A 25,874-nucleotide genomic window follows, 5' to 3' on the forward strand; every position below is an offset into this window, starting at 1 on the left:
TTGAAATAATATTTGTGCTTTATAAGAGTGAAAAATACACTTGAGTATATAACTAAATATAAAATAATCATGTAGAATGCATTGAAGCATAGATAACTATGAGAAATGGAGCAATCATAAATTCTAATAGAAATATTAATTACGATTGATCTACGAGTAATTTTGAAATATTGTATCATTAATATGAAATTAAAAATTTATCATTTTCCCTTCATAACTTTATCACAAATACATTATTTCAGAATAATTATTTACAACATTGATAATTATTACAAGATAGTATTATGACACATCAGGATATAAGGATTCAATTACATTTCGTGCAAAATGCTGAGATAATGGATGATTTTTATAACTTTTTTATTAACATTATTATTTCTGACATTAATAACAACCTTCATTCTTTATTTTTCCGGTTAGATCAGAAAATATTTATATGTCTATGCAAGTAATTATGTCGATAAGAGAGGTAATATCATAATAAAAACTATCTGTTATTATTTAGATTATAAAAATCCCCTCTATAAAATTATATAAAATAGCGATGAGAAAATATATATAGGAAGACAACGAAGATTTTTCATCAGTTTGTTTTTTTGTGCAACTATAAACATTCATCATGAATTCTGCAGTTCTATTATTTGTCACCTGTGTAGCTTCGGCTACAGTAAGTTATTTATATGATTAAGTCACCTAAATTCTTGTTTTTTTTTTGTTTCAACGAAGCACATTAAATATCTAAGAGATTGTTTATAAATTTAAACAATTATAGAATTGTTGAAATCAAACAAAGAATTTTAAAAGAAACTTCTAATAATAATTGAGAAGCTTAATAGAGAACATTTTATGCACAGATATTTGTTAATGCCTATGATTCCTTTGAAGACAATCTTGAACAATGGACAGCCCAATGTATTTCAGAAACTGGTGCTAATTATGAGATAATAGAAGCTGAACGAAATGGTGCGGATATTAATGATGAAAGAGTAAAGTGCTTCCATGCATGCATGGCTATAAAAATGGGAGTGGTGAGTTTATATGATTTTTTTAACTCCAAAAATACTTATTAACTTGCTGAATCTGTTTTTACACAGATGTCTTATGATGGTACAGTAGATAAAGAAAAAATCATCAACTTTATTCCACATTATGTTTCTGACGAACAAAGGATGGAGATCATGAGACAACGTGCTTCATGTGTAAATATGGGTAAGTATTTCACTTAGAGGAGTATGCATAATTCTTTTTGATAATGACATTTCTTTTATTCAGTTGGTCCAAACCCATGCGGTACTGCTGACCTTATCTTTAGATGCATTCGCCCAGCAACAGCACGCTATACTTCACCACAAGAACATGGAAAGAACGTTTACTATTTCTTTAGCGTGAAAAGAACATGATTTATTATGTATCATAAAAAAGATTGTTAAAAGCAACTTATTAAAACTCTAAAAGCATTGAAAGTCTACCTATAAAGATGATGTAAAATTTAAAAGTGCAAAAAAAATGGCAACACTTATTTTCATTTTTGTTACAAGGTCATAGTGATGTTGTCATTATAGAATATTAATAAATAAAAATAAATACATCATTTCATACTTACTTTGTACTCAACGATGGGCGAGAAACTCTTGACTTTCCACTTCAAAATCATTGTTGTTTCATCATCAGCGATTTCTCCACCAATAAATTCTGGTTTTGCTGGTGTACCTTCGACCAATATTTCTTTATACGCTTCACCCAAAGGATTTTTTGCTATACATTTGTACTTTCCAAAATCGTGTTTATTAGTATGATAAATCGTTAGAACTCGATGATTTTTATCGTCTGTCATATATTTTTTTTCTTTTTTCAATGAAATTGGCTTGTCATTCTTTGTCCAGCTTACTCTAGCATGAGGATGAGCATGAACCCTGCAGACTAATTCCGTTTCTACAGCAATACCAGTATGAATAACGTCATGGTCGACTTCTATTACTGGCGCAACTGTAACATAATTAAAATTAGTAGCCGTTTAATAAAACTTATCAATGAAAAACGTTGTTTTGAATAAATAAACTTACAGTTAACCAACACTTCAATAGATTGAGATGGTGGGGTTTCCGATTTATCTTCAGCAAGGCATTGATAGTGTCCTGAATGATGTCTTGTTACTTTTCTCAATGTAACACTATTTTCATTAACTTCAATTCCATGACTATTGTTCAACCTCGTGCCCTGTAAATATTTAAATAAAATCAAAATTAGAACCAAATATCCTTCACACAATTTATAAAAATAATACAAGGAAAATTTACTTTGTGAAACCATTTGATTTCTGATGGAGGTACAAGTGTAGATGTGCAACGTAGTGTTATAGTTCCATTTTCATCAATCTCCACTTTTCTTGCTGGATATACGGTGATTGTATCATCCTTAGAGAGTGGAGATTCAGCTCGTGTTACGTGTAGAGAATGAACTAGCTTAATAGGTGGATTGCTCACTATTTGGCATGTATAATTTGATGAAGAATCTTCTCTCGTAACATTATGAATAATAAGGCTATGATTTGCTGCTACAGTTATTCTTTTTTTATCGTTAATTATAAGAGCATCGCCAAAAGATAAAGTAATGTTGTCTTTGTACCAGCTTATTGTAAAGTCCTCTGCAAAAGAAATTTATTCAATTCTTAAAAATACTTTCAACTGAAATGCTTCTACTTTCGAAAAATTTTTTTTTTCTTTTAGAAATAAAAGTAACTGTTTTTTTTCACTTTTGTTATAAATCTTCTTTTCATTGCACATTTTTCAATAAAAGAAATCGAAGCATTTCGTCAAGACCTGACTCAGCATAACTTAATATCCTTTTCTCTCAAAGTTAACAAAAGAATCGAACCTGCATTAACAACATCGCAAGGCAGTTCTACGGTCTCGCCTTGATTCGTTCGTAATGTTAAAGGTTTAGTCCTTATTTCCGGTGGTTCTGCGGGTGTTCCATTGCTGTCATCTTCTTCAGGTTCTTCATCATAATCTGGAGACGGAGGATCGTCATCAGCATACAGGTCATCTTTGCTTTCAAATTGATCTGAACTGCAGTAAACTGAAAAAGAACAAAAAAAAGAGACTTTATATAATTATATTAATTTAAAAAATAATTATAATTATTTATTTATTCTCAGAATAAATTTATATCTGAAGGAAGTTAAATTATTGACTGACGTAAATGTATTGTTTCAGCTATCACAAAAGCTTTTGTTTTTTGTTGAAATGAAGGGTGAGACATCTGGAAAATCTACATGCGAAGCATGCTACGTTAACCCGTTACGTTAACAGGTAAATCATCGTGCCATCATATAAGACATGACATACTTCTACACTTTTAAAGTAGATCTCACGAACATACTGATGGCCACCACGCCCTTGTTAGAATAAATAGGTCAAGCAAACACTTGTCATTTCAGTCTATCCTGATCAATTTAATCAACCTCAACTGATGCACTCATTTTTCTTGTATCCCCACAATTACATTTTTCTTGTCGACAACTTGAAAAAAGTAGGGAACCAGCAATGTTTACTTTTATTTTGAATAAGAATAAAAAGAAATGAAAGTGAACAGTCTCCCGATGTTTACTAATAATTCATGTAAGTGGGATTACGTTTATTTGATCTAGACTTTGTTAAGAATTGTGATCTTTGATGTTTCAATCTGGACTATTAGGGCTGAAGTAGAATGATGATATAGTCATTTATCTTAAAATAGAAAAAATATTCAAACTCTAAATGAGTGATTTAAAACGTGTTTTAAGTTAATGAGTGGGTTTCAATCATAGAATAATAAACCATTTTCAACAGAAATATTTTTTCTACTTCATTGAATATTTTAAAACTTAAAACATTCAATGTAAATTTTTCTTCACGTGATTGATGAAAATTTAATCACATATAATTAATGATAATGATAATTGAAAATTATAGGATACATTCTCTAACACCATTGAAAAAAATTCAATAATAAATAGCCTGGAAACCTGCAAATCATCCTCCCTATCTGCTCTATAATCACGTCAAAAATATGATTATATTACTAGAGAATCTGGGTTAATGTTTAATCACCCTGCATGCCGATGCTGATATTCTCCTAGAATTCTCCCCCGGCTACTAGGGAGGGAAAAGAGCTTAGCAACGACCTGGGCCACATGGAATGATATCATGTGATGTCACAGGCGCCACGATGCCTCATTGCCTACCAATGTCTATCGTTTCCAGCTTCCTACGCTCCATGTACCAGACCTTTCCTCTTGTGATTTCATACCAAGTATACAGTTTCTTTGCGTTACCCTCTCAGACAACACATTAATAAATTGCTTCTCACTCCTCACTTCGCTCATCCTGATTCAAGACAAAAATTCAGACACTTTTCAAAGTAAATAGTCCATTACTTTTATTGATGATTGTTTGGTTTATGAATCAACTAATTGTTCTCTGCAATCTGCAAGACCATTTGGTGTATTCAGTGTTAAAGGAGACTAAAATGGAACACCAATAAATATGGTTGAAGGTGTGGTCATTGATTCTAGAGTTTGTACTCTGCAATATTGTCATGTAGGTTCAAGTTATTTCAATAAAGTATACTTTTTTATGCTAATATTTTCATAAATTAAATAAATTACTTGGGCACAAATAATATCATTATGAATGGCTGTTGAATATTATTCATGTTAAATAATTCATTAAATGAAATTCAAGCGTTTCGTCATCTTATGAATATAAAGTTTTTTTATTGTTGGTGATGCTTCTAGCTTTTTCAAGAAAAAATAATAAATAATTGTACATGTTGATGTTGTTTCAGTGAAGTAATAGTTTTTATTTTAAAATAGATTCAGTTTTTAGTTCAGTGTACAAATTCTGTTATATTTTAATAGCTTTCTCGCTAGTATATTCATAAATCAAGCACGATCATAAATTGATTACTCAAAGAAATTGGCGGATGGATCGCTCACAGTTATCGTTGCTTACATCCGTGGCGCACCCTCGATTACTATACACTACAGTTCTAGACTCAGTCAATCGTGTTCATCTGCAAATAATGTTATTTGCTAGCCTTCAGTCTAGAAGACAAATATATCTTTCTTATTATCACTTTAATTCAGCATCGTTTAGTGAATTTATGTCATTGTACATCAATTATTTTGCCGACATTAACCATTATTCTTTCGCAATCTCAGTAATAATAATCTGATTTTTTTTTTAGACTCCAATTCCCTGAGAGATTTTTTTGAATGCATAAAAACTTGATTTTCTTAATGGAGTATATTTTACAAATGTTTATTTACCCAAGAAAAAGTGAAAGTAAAAAGCTTTTATTTTTATGGATGATTTATTTACTGTTAATAAATTCGTGTTGAAAGAATTTCATTCATAATTATTATATAAATGTAAACATAATTATCTGCTTAACCAGGCATCACAATCGATGTGTAACTATTCATTTATAAGTTTAACACCTCTTAATAAAGCTGAATCGATTGTCTTTAATGTCACTTGGAAATCATATTTAATTTACATTAAAAAGTCTCGAAATGATTAAAGCTAATAAAAATTATACGTAGCTAACTTTTTATTCAAATTCAATGGCAGCAATAAAACAACTTATTATTAATCAATTATCCAAAGAATTTGTATTAGACTTCTTTGTTCTTCATTATTAAAAAAGTGTAGTTGAAAGTCTAGTAGAAAAAACTGGAATTGTTTATTGCCGGAAGCAGAGGATGGTGGTTGGCGATGTCAAGAAATACTTTGAAGAGCGAAATTTGTGTCAAATTTTTGTCATGCAGTCACGCAAATGGAAAGAATTCGGTGGTATTAATGCAGTTGGTAAAGCCTCAATGTTGGAATGGTCGAAATAACGGGGTCGTGTAACTTGCTAACCGTAAATCTATTTTGAATTTGGTACACGCTTTACTTCGCCGGGCGGCCATGATGTCATCCAAGTGGTTTAGCTTGCGCTTTGCATGACGACATCGCCAAAAAAAGTCCTCTCGGTCAGGATCATGTGTCCATGCGTAATTTCCACGTCATTGTTATGTTCCTGTAAATTATTGCGGCCTTTGCTAACTTGGTAAGATAGTCACGTATATGTCCAAAATTAGTGTGGTAGCATTCGCGGTTTTGGAATATACGGGCACGTGATAATATGCTAAGAAGAATGATATTACTTAATATTGTGATGTCAACTCTAACTGGTTTTTCCAGGATACTCCGAGTCACCAAGGAATAAATATCATATCGACAATAATAGCCATCATGATTCATTCCTTTAATTATCGTATAATACAATCACTTGATGCTTAATCAATTCAGTTATTAAACTCAATGAATAACTCCCTTGGCATCTTAAAAAACAGCTTGGACATGTTCTGAATATCTTGATAGAACTGGGTATCACATCAACAAGTCAATTATCAACCTAGTCAATCCAACTCAGGATAAATGATCTCTCAGCATCGTCAATCTTTCCCTTTTCAACGTCACTCCAGCTTCCCTAAATGCTTCATAATCCCAAGAGCTTACAGATGAACTATTTTTAACAATTATGAGTCTTTAGATTCAATTAAGTCATACAAAAGTGGGCAGCTTTTTTATTTAATAGAAAAGTATTTCTTCAAATCATTCCTCTTCAGTTAGAGAATTACTTAAGAAATATTCAGATAATTTATTTAGATAATAAAAAAAGAATAATTATATGATAATATATTTTTCTAGGCCACATCAGAATGATTTCAGCAGACTAATTTGGCAGATCTGTATGATCATTTAAAAAAAGTTGAGTGACTAAATCTGTTATTTTTAGCAAAAAAATTACTGCTATGACATAATTTGTATAGTGATTGCTAATTCAAACATTTTAGTTCTTTAAATAAACATTACTCAATAGATGTCCACACGTTAATAAGCAAATTCAAAAAAGATGAACAATTTAAAATAGTGGTTATTAAATGAGTCAATCTGAAAAAGGACGATGAAGTTAATGTTCATTTCTTCAAATTTCTTCACTCTCCCTGAGTGCTCAGCATAATAAAAAGGGCCCACAACTTGACGATATAGCAAATACAAAACGAATGACGTCATGTTCCAGCATTCTCTCACGCTAATGGTTATTATTGTGCTGTTGCTCACACTCCCATTCCATACTCAAGAAGTGCCATACAGTCTCAATGTGTTTGCATACGTTGGCGTGGACAAAATAAAAAGCGTACGCTTACTCGTTTCAATCTAATGAGCATGAGAGGTCAAGCTGAATGCCATTGACCCAATATAAGATTCTGCTGAATTAAGAAAAAGTTGGTAAGTTTGTCTTAATTTTGTACCAGTTATAATGATGCTTTTGATTTGCTCTGAGCATGTTGAGTTAGAAATAAACAAAGAAGAGGGAGAGAAAATGGTAGACATGGAAGTTGGATCTTGGCCAAGTGGCAGAAACATCATAGACATCAAGACACAGGTGCTGTTCCAGCCATCATTTTCCCCTTTAACTTGATAGTAAATGTACGTGTACATGTTGGTACTTGGAAGCGTTGGATTTATCGTTGATGATGATGATTCTTTACGACATTTCTAGCCAATAGAATTAGAACCGGCTTTGTTGGTTGGGTCAGTATGATAGCTACAGGTTTTCAAGTAAGACAAGCTAAACTAGAGAGCTAGATCAGAGAACAATGACCCGGGTTCATCCTGCAAACTCGTCACGCGTCCATTTAACCCTGCACACGTCTTGGCTACACCATGGCTCTGATACTTTCCCTTCTTTGGACACCAAGCTTTGTGGAAGGGGAAAGCAAGGGGGGGTTCAGCCCCCTTTGAGAAAGATAAATATCTAGATTGTCGGCATTCCTTGCTAGCTGTTAATTTACACGAATCATCCACCACATTTGGCCTAAAAGTATTATGAGCTGATTATTGTTGTTCTCCAACATCATGGCAACGTGCCTGTAGAATTCTCTATCTCCTCTTGATCGAGATTACACTCAATACTTTTGTGATAATGCTGCTATATACTTCTTTCTTGATGGTTTTTTTATTTATCCACATGATGGTCCAGTGTTGGGATAAAAATTTTAATGATGAAGATTAAACATCATAAGACAAGATAATATTTATAAATATTTTTTTGATACCAAAAATTCTTGTTCCAATATAAATAGGTTTTTTATAGAAAATAAAAACCAATTTATTTTAATAAAAGTATCTTTGTCTAAATTTGTCAATTGAATCATTCATTGAATTCGTTATTAAAGATTAAATATTTAAGATTCTTGCTGAAGCTGAAGCATAATATTATTAGACTTATGTCACCGACAAACAAAAAAACAATTGATCAAAATTTCAATGAAAGAGAAACTTGGGCTTAATTTGCAGTTAATATAAATAAATCATCATATACATTTAGGTAACTTCTGTTATGAGGTGTTTATTGTTCATATTAACCATCATAACAACCTATCTGTGGAATTCTTCAAAGCTTTTATCCGCACATTACATTGGTATTCGACTCTGTTCATTAATCTGATCATCAAATATTCAATAACAATCAGTTGTTACAGTCACGCCTGGATTGATATCAAGTGGTGAGTCATTTGATGACCATCTTCTTTTTCTTTTTTTTTAACTTAAGACTGTAAGTCACTCAACGATACTTTGATCATGATGGAAAAGAGGCGGAGGTTTCATGGCTGAAGATACTAGAAATACTCAGGGTGGTCGTGAATAGAATTAATTGATGCTCACATAAAACTCTATGAGATCTTTTGTATATGGTCCGTGTCTTCTAGCAGTAAATAATCATCAAGACTTGAGGAAAGCCAGAAAACCATCGAAAGGTTCATTAACATTGACACATGTGTGTGAAAAAATAAATAAAAGCATGGCAAAGAAAGAGAAAGTGTCATTATATGTCACTATTGATCTGGATATACTTTTTGACAGAGTATATCAACACTCGATGTATTTTTTTTTTCTTTCATTCTTGTGCATTTCTTTTTCTTCTTTCACCAAAAATCTTGCTTTCCCTGCACGTTCTTTTATCGTTTCATTCACCGCCAGGAAATTTAATCTGTAATGTTGTCTCAGACGAAAAAACTTTTTTGTTTTCTTCACTGAAAGTTTCGGGTGCTTCTAACGGGAAACCTTACGACTCTCTAGGGGTATTTTTTGCCAGATTCATTGACAATCGATATGCGGTCAAATCCTTCATGTTTCTGAAGCCAGTTAAACGAGTCTTTATGTTAACAAAAAAAACTGATGGATTGAATTTTTTACAGAATTATGTGAAATAAGCAGAAGAATGAATTTAAAAAGATTCATTGAATACTAAAATGAAAATAAAAAAGTTATCTTGTTTGAAAAATCAAAGTATCCAATTGAAAAAAGATGTTTAAACAGGGTACTCAAAAAATAAATTATTAGACATTATTTGACTGTGAGTATAGTAAAAGAACTTCTTTCACATTTTTTGAATAATTACCCTTCATAAATATCTCAAGTATTTCTAAAGACTTTCAGAAATGACTGATAAACTGTTGGAACATCTCAAGCTCATAACTCAAGATCAACTTGGTAAGCAACATTCGCATTTCGTAGCTACTTTAAACAGTGAGATATAGTTAGGCATAATGATGGTAATAATACAAAGTACATTTGCCTCATTACTGTTAATAAATTGGCTATTAATTAATCAAATAAAAAATATTGTGGCTGGGTATCGTTTTCTATAGAGTCAGGAGGATTAAGTTGCAATTGATGCAAACGAAGCAACGGTATATAAGCTAGCAGTGAATAGCAGTGTCCAAGCGATGATGTCAGAGCTCGCTTAAGGTTGCTAACTTGCCGATCCGTAATTGCACCACACGTGCTTCATTACCATGACAATTATGTCTCCCGGTTGAGTAAAACGTGGCAGACCTAATGCTCATTTCCTCGTTTCCCTTGGTTACCCCCAACTATTTCTATCTGCGACTTTTTTCTATCTTTCTCAACCATTAATTTAAACTTCCCTCTCTATTTAAACCACTTTTCTGGGTTAGGCACCATCATAGTCACGGACTTGGCACCATGATAATAGGGAAAAAAGCCGGGCTTCCGTTTGCATACAATTCACTTGTAAATCATGATTAAAAGTGTTTTATGTGGGGGCGAGGTTAACCCACTTTTTCCATAAACCTTGGGCATGCTTTCTGGAGAAACTAGTCTTCTTGCTTGTGTATTTTACTCTTCCGTTTACTCATCTATCAGACTAGATATCAAGACACTTCTTAGAAGCTTGCTTTCGCATTTGCTGACCAGTCTTCTACCTGGTCTTTCATTTATGGCACTGTGAGAAAATCTAGTATCATTATCATGATACCACGACCTGAGTTGTAACTAACGTTCCATGAAAGTTAAAACAAAAGATCAACATTGTAACACTTATCAAGCGTGTTAGCTTACTGGCTCCATGATTAACTCAGATTACATTGATGTCTGGTGATGACATTCATTCTCTCTATTTTTATTGCTGCAAAATTAAACTTTTTATTTACTAGCTGCTGCTGTTAGATAATCTATTCCATGTTCTTAGGTAATTATTTTAATTGTCAACTGAATACTGAATAATTTTAATTAAGTGTGTAGCAATAGTGTTTATTTTGCATGAAAATAAAAAATTCATGGATTTGATGATTGTCATATAAGGAATTTTTTCTTCAAGTTGATTATGAATTCTTAATATAATTAAGTATACTGAGCTTGCTAATTATTCGTTAACAAGAATTAAGATAAAGAGTATTATTAACTTGTAATAATCACTCCTACGGATCAATACATGCATTTACTCTTTGATGATATCAGTCTTCCTATGGTTGTTAATTTGAAAGTAAACATTCACTTAAGTTATTGTGTGTAATAATACATGTCAACAATTCAATTTACCAAGTTTTATATTTGATAGTATCAGCTAGAATTAGATCATTCCATCAAGGAATGTATCTGAAAAAAATTACCTATTGATTTCTTCTCCATAAAAATAATCATAAATTAGAAAGAAATATGTCCAGAACAAGAAATAAAAAAATTCACCGTGACTTCATCGTGGTTGTTATTTGACAATAAATCTTCGGATTCTATAAGATGAATTTATCGTTAAAAAATATTTTTACAAGACTTATTCCTTGTGTCCTAGCTGATGATCAGCACGATCTCAGTCGTGTATGTCGAGTGAATACATTAAAAGCCCATACATTACTTCCGCTTATGTAACGGTTGCTACAAGAGGACAGTTTAGTATGTTAATTGTAATTTTATTTATAAAAATACATTTTTCTCTTTGAATCTTTACTTTATAATTAACTCCAGCTTGTCTTGTCAATAATTTAATCAAGATTTAAATTACGTAAGAAATGGGAACTTGATATCGCACACCTGGTACTGGCAATTTTCCTTCATTTCTCTTTATATTAATAGAGAATGTGACTAATGATAGACCTTGATAAATACAACCTCAACAATATGAAAAAAGAAAAAAATGTTAAATGAATTCATCGACACGCATTACGTTACGAATGTTTTTGTTTACTGTTGGATATAGTGTCTATGAAATGCTGAGAAGGTAAGACACAATATTCTAAACCACAACTTTTATTTGTATCTGACCTAGAAGTTACATCTTGACTTTTTTTTTAATTGTTTGATTTACTTCTCCCTTTGAAAGTCAGTTGAGAGTCTGAACATCAAGACAAAGCCTTTTTTTTATTCTTATTTTTTTTAATTTGCACTTTTCTTTACAGCACAAAAGAATAACGTATTCCTTCAAGTTGTGGCGATGCTGCGGTGCTTTTACGATGCAATGCCTCTCTTGCTTATTCACTAGCACATCGAAACATTAGTGAATGCATGTGCAGATGCGTGCTGCACGAAAGTACACGAATAAACAACCAAAGCATAGAGAGACGCCTGCACGTTTTGAATCTCTTTCACACTCATTTCTCTTGCTGGTCTTGAAGCTGAGATCAACGACCTAGGATTTGGTGCTGAAAATGAATAATTAGATAATACTGTAAACTGCATATTTTAATATTTTTGCAACTCATGCAGATAATTTCCAGCTTTTTGTGATTTTTTTTTTTCAAGTTTAAGGATTATTTATTGATGTAAAAATTCTTGAGCCAGTGTTGAAGGATTATTTGAAACCACCAAGAATTTCTGGAGGATAAATGGATAATAAATAATGAGTACCAGCTGGGAAAATATATATTTTTAATTAATATAAAAAAATATCAGAAAAATTTGCGGAATGACGGAAGAATTTTATTGAAAAGATAAGCATAAATTAAATATGATAATTTTATTGCATGAATCTTGACTTTTGCAATAGTCTATTAATTTTATAAAATCTCTAGATCTTACAAAAAGGTAAATATGCAGTAAAAATTATTTTTTATAATCTATAAATTTCCTTTCAAATAATATTTTTTTTTTTTATCTCCATTTTAATATTAATAAATAGCTTAATAACTATTCTCCCACATGATAAATCAAGGCTTCAACCTTATTTGACATTTCAAACATAAATACATTTATTTTACAACATAATAAAAATTGACAAAAAATCTCTCCACTTTGTCAAAGTAAAAAATAAAAACTAGCAACTCCAAAAAAAAAAATAGTTCAATTTTTTATCGATTATTTTTTTCTATCAAACATCTTGCTGGTTTCAAATATCTGTTTTTTTCATCAATTTCTGTTGGTGCTCTTGAATTAGGGTTTAATGACCCTCAAGGTCTGATCCAACATAGTGTGTCTTGTAGGAGCGATAATTTTTTCCATGTTCTCAACAACATGAAAGTTTTTGTGGTGCAAGGTACACAAGGATATTTCCCTGATGTTCAAAGCGGAAACACGTTTAGCATCGATCTCTATCAAAACCTGGGGGATGCATGAATGGACGATTGTTCAATGCCTGAGACAAATTACAAACTATCTGGCAAACAGATCATGAATGTCGGTTGATTGGCCCGTCATGAGTAATTGTATTGGAGATCTAATGATTTTCATTATGTCCAACAACTCCATTATCTATCAACTCTAATTTATTTAATTATATTCAATAAGTGCTGCTATATCAAGCTGCCATTTTCTTTTGATTTTTATCAAAGATAATAACAACAACGACAATGGGTATTTTTAATACATTAAAATATGTGTGGATTTAAAAATATTTGGTGTCTATTGTTTCGTAAAATTATGGCGTAAATTGTTATTGAAATAAGGCGTGACTGTTTCAATAAGATCAGTAAACAGTGTCTGAAGGCAACGTATACGCTTTGAATATACTTCTTGATCGATGGAAGTCGATTTCTAACGACACATAAACGACTGGAATACATACATTATACATTAAATTCTCAACTTAGCCCAGTAAGTCTTATTTTAAGGTATTTCCTATTAGTATTCTTGGGTCAAACTCTTTCAAGTTACTACATCTCCAAGTACTTGTGCCTTTTTGACGTCCACATAGCTACTTCATCGTGCAAGCCATCCAGTTATATTATTAGACTGGCGATAGAATTCACTGCAAAGAGAAGGGGGTAAGGAAAACCCAAGTTCCATCGAGTCTTTCTACTATTTCTCATGTTCATGATTGAGTCTTACTAAAATAGAGCAAGATTTTGCCCTGTTTACTCCTGGTAGAATATGTAAATGTATTTTTACGACCAATTGAAAGGCAGAAAATAATAATAGTTACTTTTTCTCAAGTAAAAATATACTATTCCAAATATATTTAGCAATCTTTTTTCTAAATTTGAGAATAATATTCTTTAATCATAATTATTTTTAACATTATTATCAATCTCTTTTCTGTTGTTTATTCTAATAAATTATAATTTTTTATTCAGTCAATTTATAATCTATTTTCAAATGTTGATTGGTTTTATTTTAAGTTATCGTTTAAAATAGAGTCATTAAAAATATCAACTACTATAATTTGTAGTAGTAAACTATTTTTCCTTCTCTATTCAGGGGTTCATTAAGTCATTGATTTTTCACTGAAGTAAGTTATAATATTTAATATAATACATTTGAAATAATTTATAAATAAATAACAAGATCGTTATAAAAGTCATTTGTGCTGTAAATCTGTTTATTCTACATAACTTGATGCCATCAGCATAAATATGCGTGCACTTAGACCTCAGATGATAATGAAAATAGAGCAAAAGCCGTTTGTCGCCAATGTTTAATACAAAAAAACCAATGATTTCTCATAAAATAAAATAGTTATTGTAAAATAATTGAAATAAACGAGGAAAATAAATTTATAATAATATCTCACGAGATATATAACCGTATGTACAAGAGTTCAATTTAACTTGAAATAAATTCTATATTCAACTAAACTACTTCATACACTTGAAAATATATTCACTATCACGAGTGACATAATAAAAATATAAATTTACAAGCAACTTGGTTGATAAGCGAATGCAGCGATTATCTAAGTAAATGGAAATTTATTCGACCTACACTACTGATATCACACACTGGAGCAAATGTTTTCAATGAATGTGTAACTTATTTGTTTAGCATTCCTTTCGTCACACTCTCTATATATTTCGGGGAGGGTGCCAGGTGTGTTTTCCTGGATTCCCTCGGAAAAATACGACAAAGCTTCATAAAGTCTATAAAGGAAAGAAAGGCAATTTAGGCATCATTTATACATCTGTGTGTCCCACAATTCGTGATTGTTCGACATATGTCCATGATTTAGGGAATCAGACACACAGAAATTAATGCTGTGTCCCTCACTCCCTTTCTTCTTTCATGAGACATTCCAAAATTCTATTAATAAACGAGACGTTAAACTCTAGATAGAAGAAGACGACAACACGCAAGCTACAATTTTCATTAAAACGCCCATGACACTCACACGAAAGTTTTTCTTATCTTTCTTTTTTCACTTCATTATTTATGATTTCAAAGCCACATAGCTCTGATGAGTAGTTCATGTAAATTTGGATTTTTAGTTAATTTTAAATATTTCATATTTGTGAGTAGAAAAAATGTGTTTTTAACTACCAATTAACTAATAAGAACAATCATTAAGTAAATGAAAAATAGTTTTAGTGGTAGAGGAAATTTTAAAAATATACTTTATTGTAGGAATGTTTTGAGAAAGGAATCTCTTGATTGAATTAATGAAATTGGCGTTTTATTAATGAGAAGAAATAATTAAGGAGAAATGAATGTTTTATTGCAAGTCACGTTTATCATAGTCCAGAGAGTAAAGCAGGTTTCAGTGTACGTGACATAATTTTCCGTGACCCAGAAAGTTAGCGGACAAACCTAAAGACTCGTCGCTTAGTTTGTTGTAAGAGACTACCCTTAGTCATTCTTTCTCTTTATTTTCTTCAACACACACTTAATTCTACGACAATGTTGATTGTTAAACTGTGCGTGAGGTGAGTTAAAATTCATCCACGGGCCAAAGAAATCGTGAACGCCTCGCCTTTATTGAAAATACCTAACGATTCCATTCAAAGAAAAATGTATAAAAGAAAGAAAAAAACGTAGAGTAGAATGGAAAAATAATTCTAAACATTTCCTCTAGAGCAGAGTTTTCCATTGACTGGAAAATAGAAGAAAAAAAATCACTGAAGATCGGTTTGTATACATGAAGAAGGGGTGATGTAAGGATTGGAACACTCTTGAGGAATGCTGAAGTTCAATGGCCTCTACAAGAAGTCAATTTTTATTTCTTGCAGCCTAGCAACATCGTCAATACCCAAAGGTAAGTCAAGGCAATCTTGTCAAGACATTGCTGGAGGTATTCGAGAGACAGATGATTGAAAAGAAGCCAAGTTTATTTGATTTGCTAATGAGATAATGCGTCCGAAATTTTATCCATTAGTTTAACAGAAAAATTGCTAAGAGAAATCCAAGTAACATATTGGGGAGGAAAATGAATAATTTTAAATCAAACTAATGTAATTTTAGCTGATGATAAATAGTTATTTATAATTAATCAATATATTTGTGATCTGAGTCATCGACTCTACCAACAGAGACAGATGTAATACAAAGCGGGTGGAGGATGGAGAAGATGACTTTTACGAGAGATAACACGGCGAATCAAGTTGGCAATAATTCTCTCGGTTGCATCTGAGACGATAGAGTGGAAGGGACAAGGCAAGAGATTGTGGTCGAGGGTACGATGTCAAGTACAAATAAACGACTCCAAACGCTTAAAAGCAACTCTTGTCTTCCTTACAAATATTTTATCATTTCTTCGAATACTTGAACTTACTTGTGTTAATTAGCAATTAAACTAATCAAGACTAAATCTAAATTTCAAAATTATATTTTACTTCATTAATTCTTGACAATGAATTATTAACAATCATGGTTGACATTTTTTTCTTTTTTAATATTCAGATTTTTACCTATTAAAAAAATTAACAATAAACAATAATGATTGATTGTAATTTTAAAATTAAAAAAAATCTAAATAATTTTGGTTTTGGATTTTGATTATTTAATCAATAAAAAAATCCATGATAAATTGTTATATTGATCTGTCACAACGTCAACTTGATTTTATTTATCAAACTTATAAACAAATAGATGATAATATTTTATTTATATTGCAGAATATGAATTTAACATCAACATAATCTGTAATTATAATAATAAATGATTTATTATATTTTGAAAATTGAATATTTCATGGTTTAATTATCCATTTGTCGATAAAAAAAATCATCAGGATAAATATTACCTACTTATTCTTGATAAAGAATCTAAAAAAAAAAAAAAGTATCAATCTAAATTCTTATTAAATGATAAACTGAAAATTCAATGCAACTAACTGACATGTATGTCTACATGACTTAGAATGTATTGCGTGCACTAATAAATTAATTAATTACAATCTTGCGGTAATTAATTTAAATACTTTTTCATCTATTAGTATATTATTATCATCATTATGCAGACAACATTATAATTATATCCTCGTGTAGATAGTCTAGTTTATGTTGAATGAATACATATGACAATGGCGTTGAAAAGAGTTGATGCTAATGAATACATAATACCATTAATAACTCAAACAAGGAGCATGACTAAGTTTAACTAAACAAATCATCTGCTGATTTATTCACAACGCTATTCGATGATATCCAGTTATGGAAGTCGTTGGCAATTTATTACGCCACGGATAGAACTGTACTATGTAGAAGCGTTTGAATCCTAACGGGCCAGGGACGTTGGTGAATTTAAATAATTGTTCTCATCCTCAACCTCATGATCTCATCGGACATTTCAGAGCCAATATAACGATCCTTGTTACTACAGAACATCAGACCGACCCGATGTTAAAGCTGGAAAAATCATTAAATCAGATTAACACTGCTTGAGACTTGTCTGACCTTTGAGCGCCAGACTTATAACTTCCCGCTATCAATATTTTTCACACTTTTCTTGAAAACTCATTATTGAGTAGATGTGACATCAAATATCTTTCATCTTATCTCTTAAAGACTTGTAATAATTTTCATTTATTATAATTTATTATTTATTTTTTTAAAATGAATCATTTTTACTTAGTTGATTCCGCTTAAAACTATACAAACATTTCAATTCAAGCTAACTACTGGAACCACTTTTTTGTCTATTTATTTTTAAAAACGACGGAAGTTAGAAAAGTAGTTCAGAAATCTGGTCATGTTTCTAGAACAAAGGTGGTAAACAAGGGTCAGACAGGTGTTGAGAAAAATTTTGAAGAAAAAGAGGCTTTTAAACCATTTTGGATACCAGGTAACTAGGGGATTTGATGGGTAAAAAAGATACTTTTCATCATCTTTTGTTTGTTTATTCGTAAAACTTCTGTTTATTGATGATCACATTAGCACTCATGACTTGGTTACATGGGTTTCTAATCAATTACTGTCCACTGATCATGTCAAGCTAGCACGTGCTACATTTAACATCTTCATCAACCCTCTGGAAGTTCGATCATAATGACAAAAGAATTCCCTGGAGGTATGATTAAAGCTCTTGTCACTCAATGAAACTCCTTCAAGCATCTTCCAGGTTATCTATAAAACTACAATGGCGCCTTCATCTCTAGTATAGAATGTGACCTAGAATACTTTGCATTCAGATGCAAATTTATTCAGAGCCGGATCTCACTCCTGCCAGTGCAAGTTCCCTAGAACCCGACATTTGCCGTGTTCTGGAAGGAATAAACGAGCTGGTTGAGTGTATGAAAACCGGTCGGCATTGGTTTAAATTATTCCCAAACTATATACACAAACTAATATTGATTGTCATCTCTAATATCTTGGATTATTCATCACATCTACACGTATCAATGGAGATCCAAATTCACACTTTCTTGCACGAATGTTTCACATGAAGAATGTTCATTAATCATTCTCTGTTTCAGCTCGTAGTTAGTCATAATGGATGCAGGCCATGTGGGTAAACAAAAACAGTCTTTGGTATTGAAGATAATATTGATGAATTCACAAAGGATATTGGACTTTAGAGATGAGAATTAATGGACCGAATAACCATTTACATTCTTTGTGGCAATCTAAAATAGCCCAGTCAGCTGGTGGAGAAGTTAATTCTGATAGAAATTTGGAAAATTTTTGTCCTATAAATATTCACATTGGTCTACTATTTGGAGAGTCTTCCTAGGTAGATTAGGTTGAGTGGATAAATTAGTTCTGTTAGAATATCTCAATAATTATTAGTTCTATGATAAAGACCTGTTCTATGATCCATCAATTTTTACATAAAATCAATTTAAACACTTTTTTCCTGAAGGTTAACATATCTAGAAACAAACTGATCCAAGAATATTAAAATGAATTGAAAAGAATTCATCATAGTTAGCTCCCCTAAATCAGAACTATACTGCTGAGCCCAAACCAAAGAAAAAAATAATTCAAGATTCAAGTGGATCATGGCTGAAAGAATACCTAACATACATGTTACCACAAATGAAACCCTGTAGAGAATAAAGGAAAGGATCTTTGAGCACTTAAAGTTCTCGGCAGTGTCATAAAGATAACTTCGCGGGTGGCTGGTGTATGTGATGACGCAGCGTCGGGAAATGTGTTCTTACTTTTTTCTATCTCTTTTCCTTTCTTTAACATCTTGAAGATAGTCTATAACACAAGGCTACTTCTGATCAGTGGCAGCTAAATGTTAATGACAGTCCAATGATGATAAAAAATCCAACTTTTGCACCCGCAACTTGGCAACATCGCACTCTTCTGCCATTTCATTAAGCATCTTTACTCCTTTCCCGTGAGTTCCTCAAGCTATCACACATGGAACAGATTCACATGGTGTTAGTTGTTGGTTGGTTGATGCTATATAAAAACCTCAAGTGCCTTTCCTCAGCGGTGGTAGAAGTCGAGCAGTTCTATAATCCATGCTGACTCGATTCTCTTTTATTAATCTTTTTCTCTTTTCTGTTACTCTTCTTCATGGTCACTCAGAAATTACTATGATCAGATGAAAGTGCTGTTTTTGTTGTCTGATGCTTACTCACTAAATTGTCCACTTAATCGATACATTAGCAGTTTAACCATTTATTATCTTGCTTCATTTATTTATTACTGCTTTTTCTTACACAAACATTCTTTTTCTGCGTTCCTAAACATTTTAAGTCTTCATAAAAATGTCAAAATACCTAGAGGACTCCATTATCCAGAGCTTAAACTAATACCTGATCATCCTGAAATATTTTCTGTCATTTGTGAGATTTTAAAATTAATTCTCTGAATTGTTAATCACTGCTATTTTAATCATTGTTATTTTTAGTTAAAAAATTTATAAATCAAAGAAATAACTCCATTTATTATATTGTATTTCATAACAATACTAATTTATTGAATTAAATGGAAGGCACGTCAGTAAATAAATAAAAAAACATTTTATTTAAAAAAGGGAACAATTGAATGCAACCAATGACTAGACTTTTAGTATTGATATTGGAAAAATGGTGGGTTCTGTTGTAACAAGGGCTGTCTTGTTAGAATTACTGTATCTATAACTAGTAGGATTGACAGGGAAACCTATAACTTATTGCATTTCAAAAGAGCCGGCATGACTTTTTTTACTCCAATCTTTTTTACCTGATTCATTGATTTAAGCTAATATTTTAAATATAGGTGCTAGAATGTGAGATAAAGAAATATTTAAATATCAACAGCTGGTTGTTAAAGCAGACTAGACTTTAAATTCATCTCTTTTTTAATCGGACAAATAGATAAACCACAAAATAGGAGTCAATTTAATCAATATAACAACGAGTTCATGTTGAATAGTACGGATTTCCTGACAGGATTCTTTCATATTCTAGCCCAACCCTTTAATTCAATTATTAATACAATTTAAATCTTGTATAATCTATTATCTTTCATAACGTATCCATTACGAAACATTTTGTAATAGATGATAATAGACATTAGACATGAATGAGTAATGTGAAAGTAGGATAAATTCTTCGACTTGACTAGATCATCATCAGCAGCATGAAGCAGGGATTTTCTGTAACATCACTGACACATCGATAATCAAATGAGGGGCTTAACAAGAACGATTAGAAATCTGTTGGTCGATACATGAAAAGATCAACTGGTAATACGTTCAAGTAGAAGATGTACATATACAAATGGATAAAATGAAATAAGTTCAAAGAGCTAAGAGGAAGTTCTTTCTGCTTATCACGATTAAAGATTCAGTATGTGCTCTTAACAGTAGACTCTACTGTCTGCGTATTTTACCACCAGTTACTACTAATTACCCACAAATTACTTTTTACATGTTATTTTTATGCAAATCATATCATACATCCTCTTCCATATTCAAAGACATTCAGCATTATTCTGAAGAGCTTAAATATTTTTCTTTAATTTGCATTATGTAGGTCATGGTATAATATGTATAATTCTTGGATGAGGACAAAGAAAGAGCGTTTATAAGATGCTAAGTCGTATCAACTTTCTGAGATCTCAGGCGCGATGTTGTATATTTTGATTATCTTGCAATCCATGTAGGGAAAGGGGAAGACAAGAGGGCAAGCACGAGGGCCACAGTTTACACAATGCAACGTTGGTCGAGTGATAAATCCCACTGCTCTAACTCTTCTGCTTTTTGCCATATATAAACGCCCAAGTTATTTTTTGCTTTACCCCCTTGAATTAATAATGCTGCTTCAATATTTGCTTTTATACAAATTATTTCATAGTTTATTTAATAATTTTAAAATAACATCATTACCATCATAATCATCACCATCCAACCCTAATCATCATTAAGACTTAAATTCCTCCAACTATTTTTAAATGGATTAGATATTATCTAGCTTGTGGTGTGTCTGATTTATAATAGCTCTTGATGAAGACATCATTTTATTTTATAATATTTTGTGATAAAAATTATCAATAATGAATCCTAATTAATTTTTAAGTGATGCTATTTTTAAATTAGGATTATTTTGGTGATATTTGAAAGGAATTGTTAAAGAATTGAAAGTTGATGATTGAAAATATTTATTACTGCATCAAAAAATATCCTGTTTCTGTAACAGTCTTGATTCCTGATGCTTGCATGCAGAATTAGGCAGTTTTTATTTCTTATGGATGTTTAAATTCTCATTTTGCTCCAACTAGACACTATAAAATCATTACTGTTGCCAGAATAGACGAGTCTGTTGTAGCAATAAAGTTTTTTCCCGTATATAAATTGATATATTACAATTAACAAAATGACATTAATCCCCTTGGAAATGACCTCTGTTGTACTCTAAAATTGGACAATTTATAAAAAGAGTCGAATCATTATCAGCGCACGCTCGGCAGGAAGTAATTCCGTTCGCTATTGGTTTCAATAAACTGCAATTATTGCCGTAATTTTCGGCTTGCTCTAAATTTACCAGACCTACCAAACTGACAATCCAACAGACGATGAGAGCATTCGCCTCAAAGACGATGATACTTGCTATACTAAGCCACGCCTATTTATTTATAGACGTTCTCGGAAGCTGAAAACACACTAGAGGATGTGGACAGTAGCCAGGAAAAGAAGTTGGTCGAATTTGTCCACGTAATTTTCATTTGCAGATCAAAGTCAATCACATAACATTCTAATTTTAAATTTATAACTTGTATCCTTGATGTTTGATGATTTTTAAAGTCTTTTATCTTTTTTTAAGTATCATTCCTCTGTACCTTATCATGTTGATCCATCTCCAGAATTTTTTAGTCATCAACTAAATAAATTTGCTTCACTTTCGAGGTGTCAAAGTTCAAGTGGAGTCATTAATTATTAAGGTCTTCATCAATGATATGCAGAGCAGTGAGATGAGCTTAATAACCGGACTCTGTTTACTTGAAAATAAGTACTCTGAGTTGGTATACATGTTGAAGTTAATCCATAAGATCAAGCCGCACCCAGCTTAGTATCATCATCATCAACAGTCTCTTTTCTCTAGCAAGTATAACCATTTCAAGGAGTTGAAGCTGTTGCAAGAAGACACCTCCACGACATGGCACCTGCTCATAATTTTCTTGATCAAATACTGATGAAAGAAGATTCTAAGGAATGAAAAATAATATAAAACAACATCAGGGACAAGCCTACGCAGTGTATACTTGGAGATTTACTTTCTTCTACTCTTTTAGATTTTATTGTTGACTCTGAGATTTACTCCTTCTTCATATATGAAACATTCATGATCTTCCATCACTAAACCTGAGTGTTTACTTGAGGTTTAACATCTTCTCTCTTGACTTATGAGCTCTAATATATTTATTGGTGACTAATACCAAAGTCACAGTGCTTGCAGACTTCCGGTACTGGTTTTAAAAATCACTGGAATGAAAAATTCAAGTGGAATGTTCAAGGATTCCACCCGGAACTCATGTTTGTACATTTCGTAGTATCTGCAGACATTGATGAAGGCATTCAGCAATTCTCTTGCTTTTATACTTGTCCATGTCTTTCTTTAGTCTTGTTTGGCAACCTCGCTAGACGTTGTGGAAGCTGTGTTGCCGCGAGCTCCAAAGTGCTGGGGTACCAGTATGAATGCAAAATGTCTCGCCACCTTCAAAAGAAGAAGCTGAGAGACCTTGAACTATTGAGACATCTCAGGGCTATGTGAAAGATGATCTTTTCTCCATTCCATTTGTCAAATACTTTTCTGATTGGATGATAATCAACTGCTTTCATACTTGGTATTAAAAATGATTTTTTCAGAGAAACTGAACTCATTTCTTCCACGAAGAATGAAAATAATCGTTCAAGGCATCTATGCAATTAATCAATTGAATGAAATTCATTGAAATTTTCTTGGAATAAATTTAATTGATAAATGACAAGAAAAATGACATTGATACAGAAAATCTAATTTTAAATATCATCATCAAGAACAATAGATTCCGAGGAAGATAACAAGCAAAAACAAGTCTAAAAGTTTAAGTATTTTTATGAGATTGACATTTTCATTTAATCATCTAAAAAAAAAAATTAACATTTAATACATATATTTATTTGTGATCTTTAAATAAAGTTCATCATAAATATTACTCATAAATATTTTTAAAATAATTCAAAATTAAAATTTTTATAATTAATGTCCACTCAACTGTTAAACAAATAAACCAAATTGAAATGTAATTTTTTTTACCCTCGTCAATGTACGAGTTAATATAAATAATTTTTGTGTACACAACAAATATAAAAGTCAAGTGGTTATTTAGATATTTATTTACATAATCATCAAGTATCTTTAAAATGTACTGATCCGAAAAGTAAAGAAGAAAGTGAGGCTGTCAGTGTACAACATGTTTGTTGGTTGTGCCTAGAGGGACAAAACAAAAATTCTTGAATGAAAGTGAAAAGTAGAAGGGGGGTAGAACTATTTGTGTAAGATTTCACGCCTTCGTTATTTATGCGGGCAGCTAATTGACCTTATCTCAACGATCCATCCGATCTTTCAAGATAGTAGAAGGGGTTGGAGATCTCTTTCCTCAAGCTAACGCCTCAAGATATCAATTACCTTCATAGTCTATCAAGTTATTGAAATTTCAATTATTAAATACGATCGTTTATGAACATTACCAACTTAATCGTTGCTAAAAATCTATGGAATGTACATTTTTATGAACGTTGCTAATTTTATTTCTTCTGGTTTCAAATCTAATATCATTATCAGCGAAATATGATACTAGTTATTAAGAAATTCAATTAAACGAAGAAAAACTCATTAACTTATACAAAAAAATATTTTTCATTACTTTCATACATTCTTTAATATCATTCTTTATTTTTATTTTCTCTGACATGTACTTTCGTTACAGTTAATAACCGTTACAAATTATGTGTAATAAAATTCAATAAAAATAAATAGATACATGTTGGATTAAAATTTTTTAAATCATTGATCTAAAGATTAATTGATATTTCATTTTAAATGAAATAAAATTTTATGATGGAGATATTTAATTTTTACAAATATCTTTTTAATTTGTTATAAAGCAGTCAAAGATTTCTATTAGAAAAGTAAATAAATAAATAAATAAAATTATAATCTCAAATTTTCTCTAAATATCCATTGGAGTAAATCAAATAATCGTTAAGTATTTAATTTAAAGGACATCAATCTCAATCAGTAATAGACATTAAATATATTTTTTTTTTATTTTCAATGTAATTAAATAAAGAGAAATAATTACAGATAATGTTCAATTAACATTCCACGAAAGGAGTAAGAATTTTTTTTTTGGAGCAAAAATAATGATTTAATTAAAAAAATTCAACATAAAGGACATTCAAGAGTAGTGAATAAATTCCTCAAAGTATTTTCTAATTATACTTTGTATAAAATGTCACAAACGTCATGGCAATTAATTTAAAATATCATCTTCATTATTACTCAAGATAAATATGCTTATTAAAATCATAATTTATGACAACATTTAATAACTTTCGCTTGAAATATATCGAATGACTCATGTACTCAAACAGTTGACTGACTCTTGTTCTTTCCGATTGTTTCGCTTGTCAAGTTGCGATCTACACTAGAATGAACTTATGAGGCACTAGATTTAATTTACAACGACTCTTTAAACCAAAGAAGAAATAAAAAATATTTTTTTTTCCCTCCTATTTATTTTTATCATTCAGCATAAATTTATTGTAAATAAATTATCATATTACTTTTTTATTTTTACATGTCTTTCTCGACTGTTTTTTTTTATCTAGTCAGCTCTGATTTGACAGTCCTAAAAGTGGTTCAGCAATTTTTCAAGCTTAAACATTTCAGATAAACGATAAAACCTTATTCACGTTTTTGTAGTAAAACCACGACGATCTCCACCATTTTTTTTTCTTTTCTATTTCTTCTCTCAAAGCATTTGTAAGTCCTCTGAGACATAATTGACCCATTGTTTGAACTAATACTAATGTTGCCGACAAACATCTCCATTCTATACATTTAAAGGCTTTCGTGTAAAGACTAAGTAAGTGGAATAAAAGATCGTAAGGACAAAAAATGCGCGAGCATCAAGAAAAAAATCTCATTGATCCCACCGGCTCTCTGCTCATCAATGAACTTATCTCGCTGATTAAATGTTATTCGAATCCAATTGTGACGTTATCTCTCTCAATGATGGAGTGGTGGGAAATGTTTATTTCCGTCTATTAAAGATAACCGGAAACTTGAAAATTATACGAGACTTAAGAATCTCTCAAGTTTACAGTATTTACATTTTTTTTTTTTCGCATGCTTTATCAAAAAAAAAATTAAAAGAGCTTCAGATTACGGAGTACTTAATTACACTTTGTGAG

The 25,874-nt window shown here is 31.3% G+C and overlaps 2 protein-coding genes across 3 annotated transcripts in view; one reads left to right on the plus strand and one right to left on the minus strand.

Moving 5' to 3' along the window:
- Positions 1–25,874, minus strand: part of LOC118066871 (lachesin-like) — a 39,699-nt gene that overhangs the window by 1,769 nt on the left and 12,056 nt on the right. For both annotated transcript variants that reach the window (XM_035083254.1, XM_035083253.1), the window contains exons 3-6: positions 2,875–3,078; positions 2,298–2,644; positions 2,064–2,217; positions 1,604–1,986 (exon numbers count right to left, since the gene is read on the minus strand). In XM_035083254.1, coding sequence (XP_034939145.1) covers positions 1,604–1,986; positions 2,064–2,217; positions 2,298–2,644; positions 2,875–3,078 — 1,088 coding nt within the window. The remainder of the gene's footprint in view (positions 1–1,603; positions 1,987–2,063; positions 2,218–2,297; positions 2,645–2,874; positions 3,079–25,874) is intronic.
- Positions 576–1,588, plus strand: LOC118066874 (uncharacterized). Its single transcript, XM_035083256.1, has 4 exons — positions 576–667; positions 855–1,028; positions 1,095–1,209; positions 1,273–1,588. The coding sequence occupies exons 1-4, from the start codon at positions 620–622 to the stop codon at positions 1,398–1,400; spliced, it is 465 nt and encodes a 154-aa protein (XP_034939147.1). The 5' UTR covers positions 576–619; the 3' UTR covers positions 1,401–1,588.

This window comes from Chelonus insularis, unplaced genomic scaffold, assembly GCF_013357705.1.
Source record: "Chelonus insularis isolate UGA/USDA-ARS -01 unplaced genomic scaffold, ASM1335770v1 contig_358_pilon, whole genome shotgun sequence".
In the NCBI taxonomy this organism is placed as follows: Eukaryota; Metazoa; Arthropoda; class Insecta; order Hymenoptera; family Braconidae; genus Chelonus; species Chelonus insularis.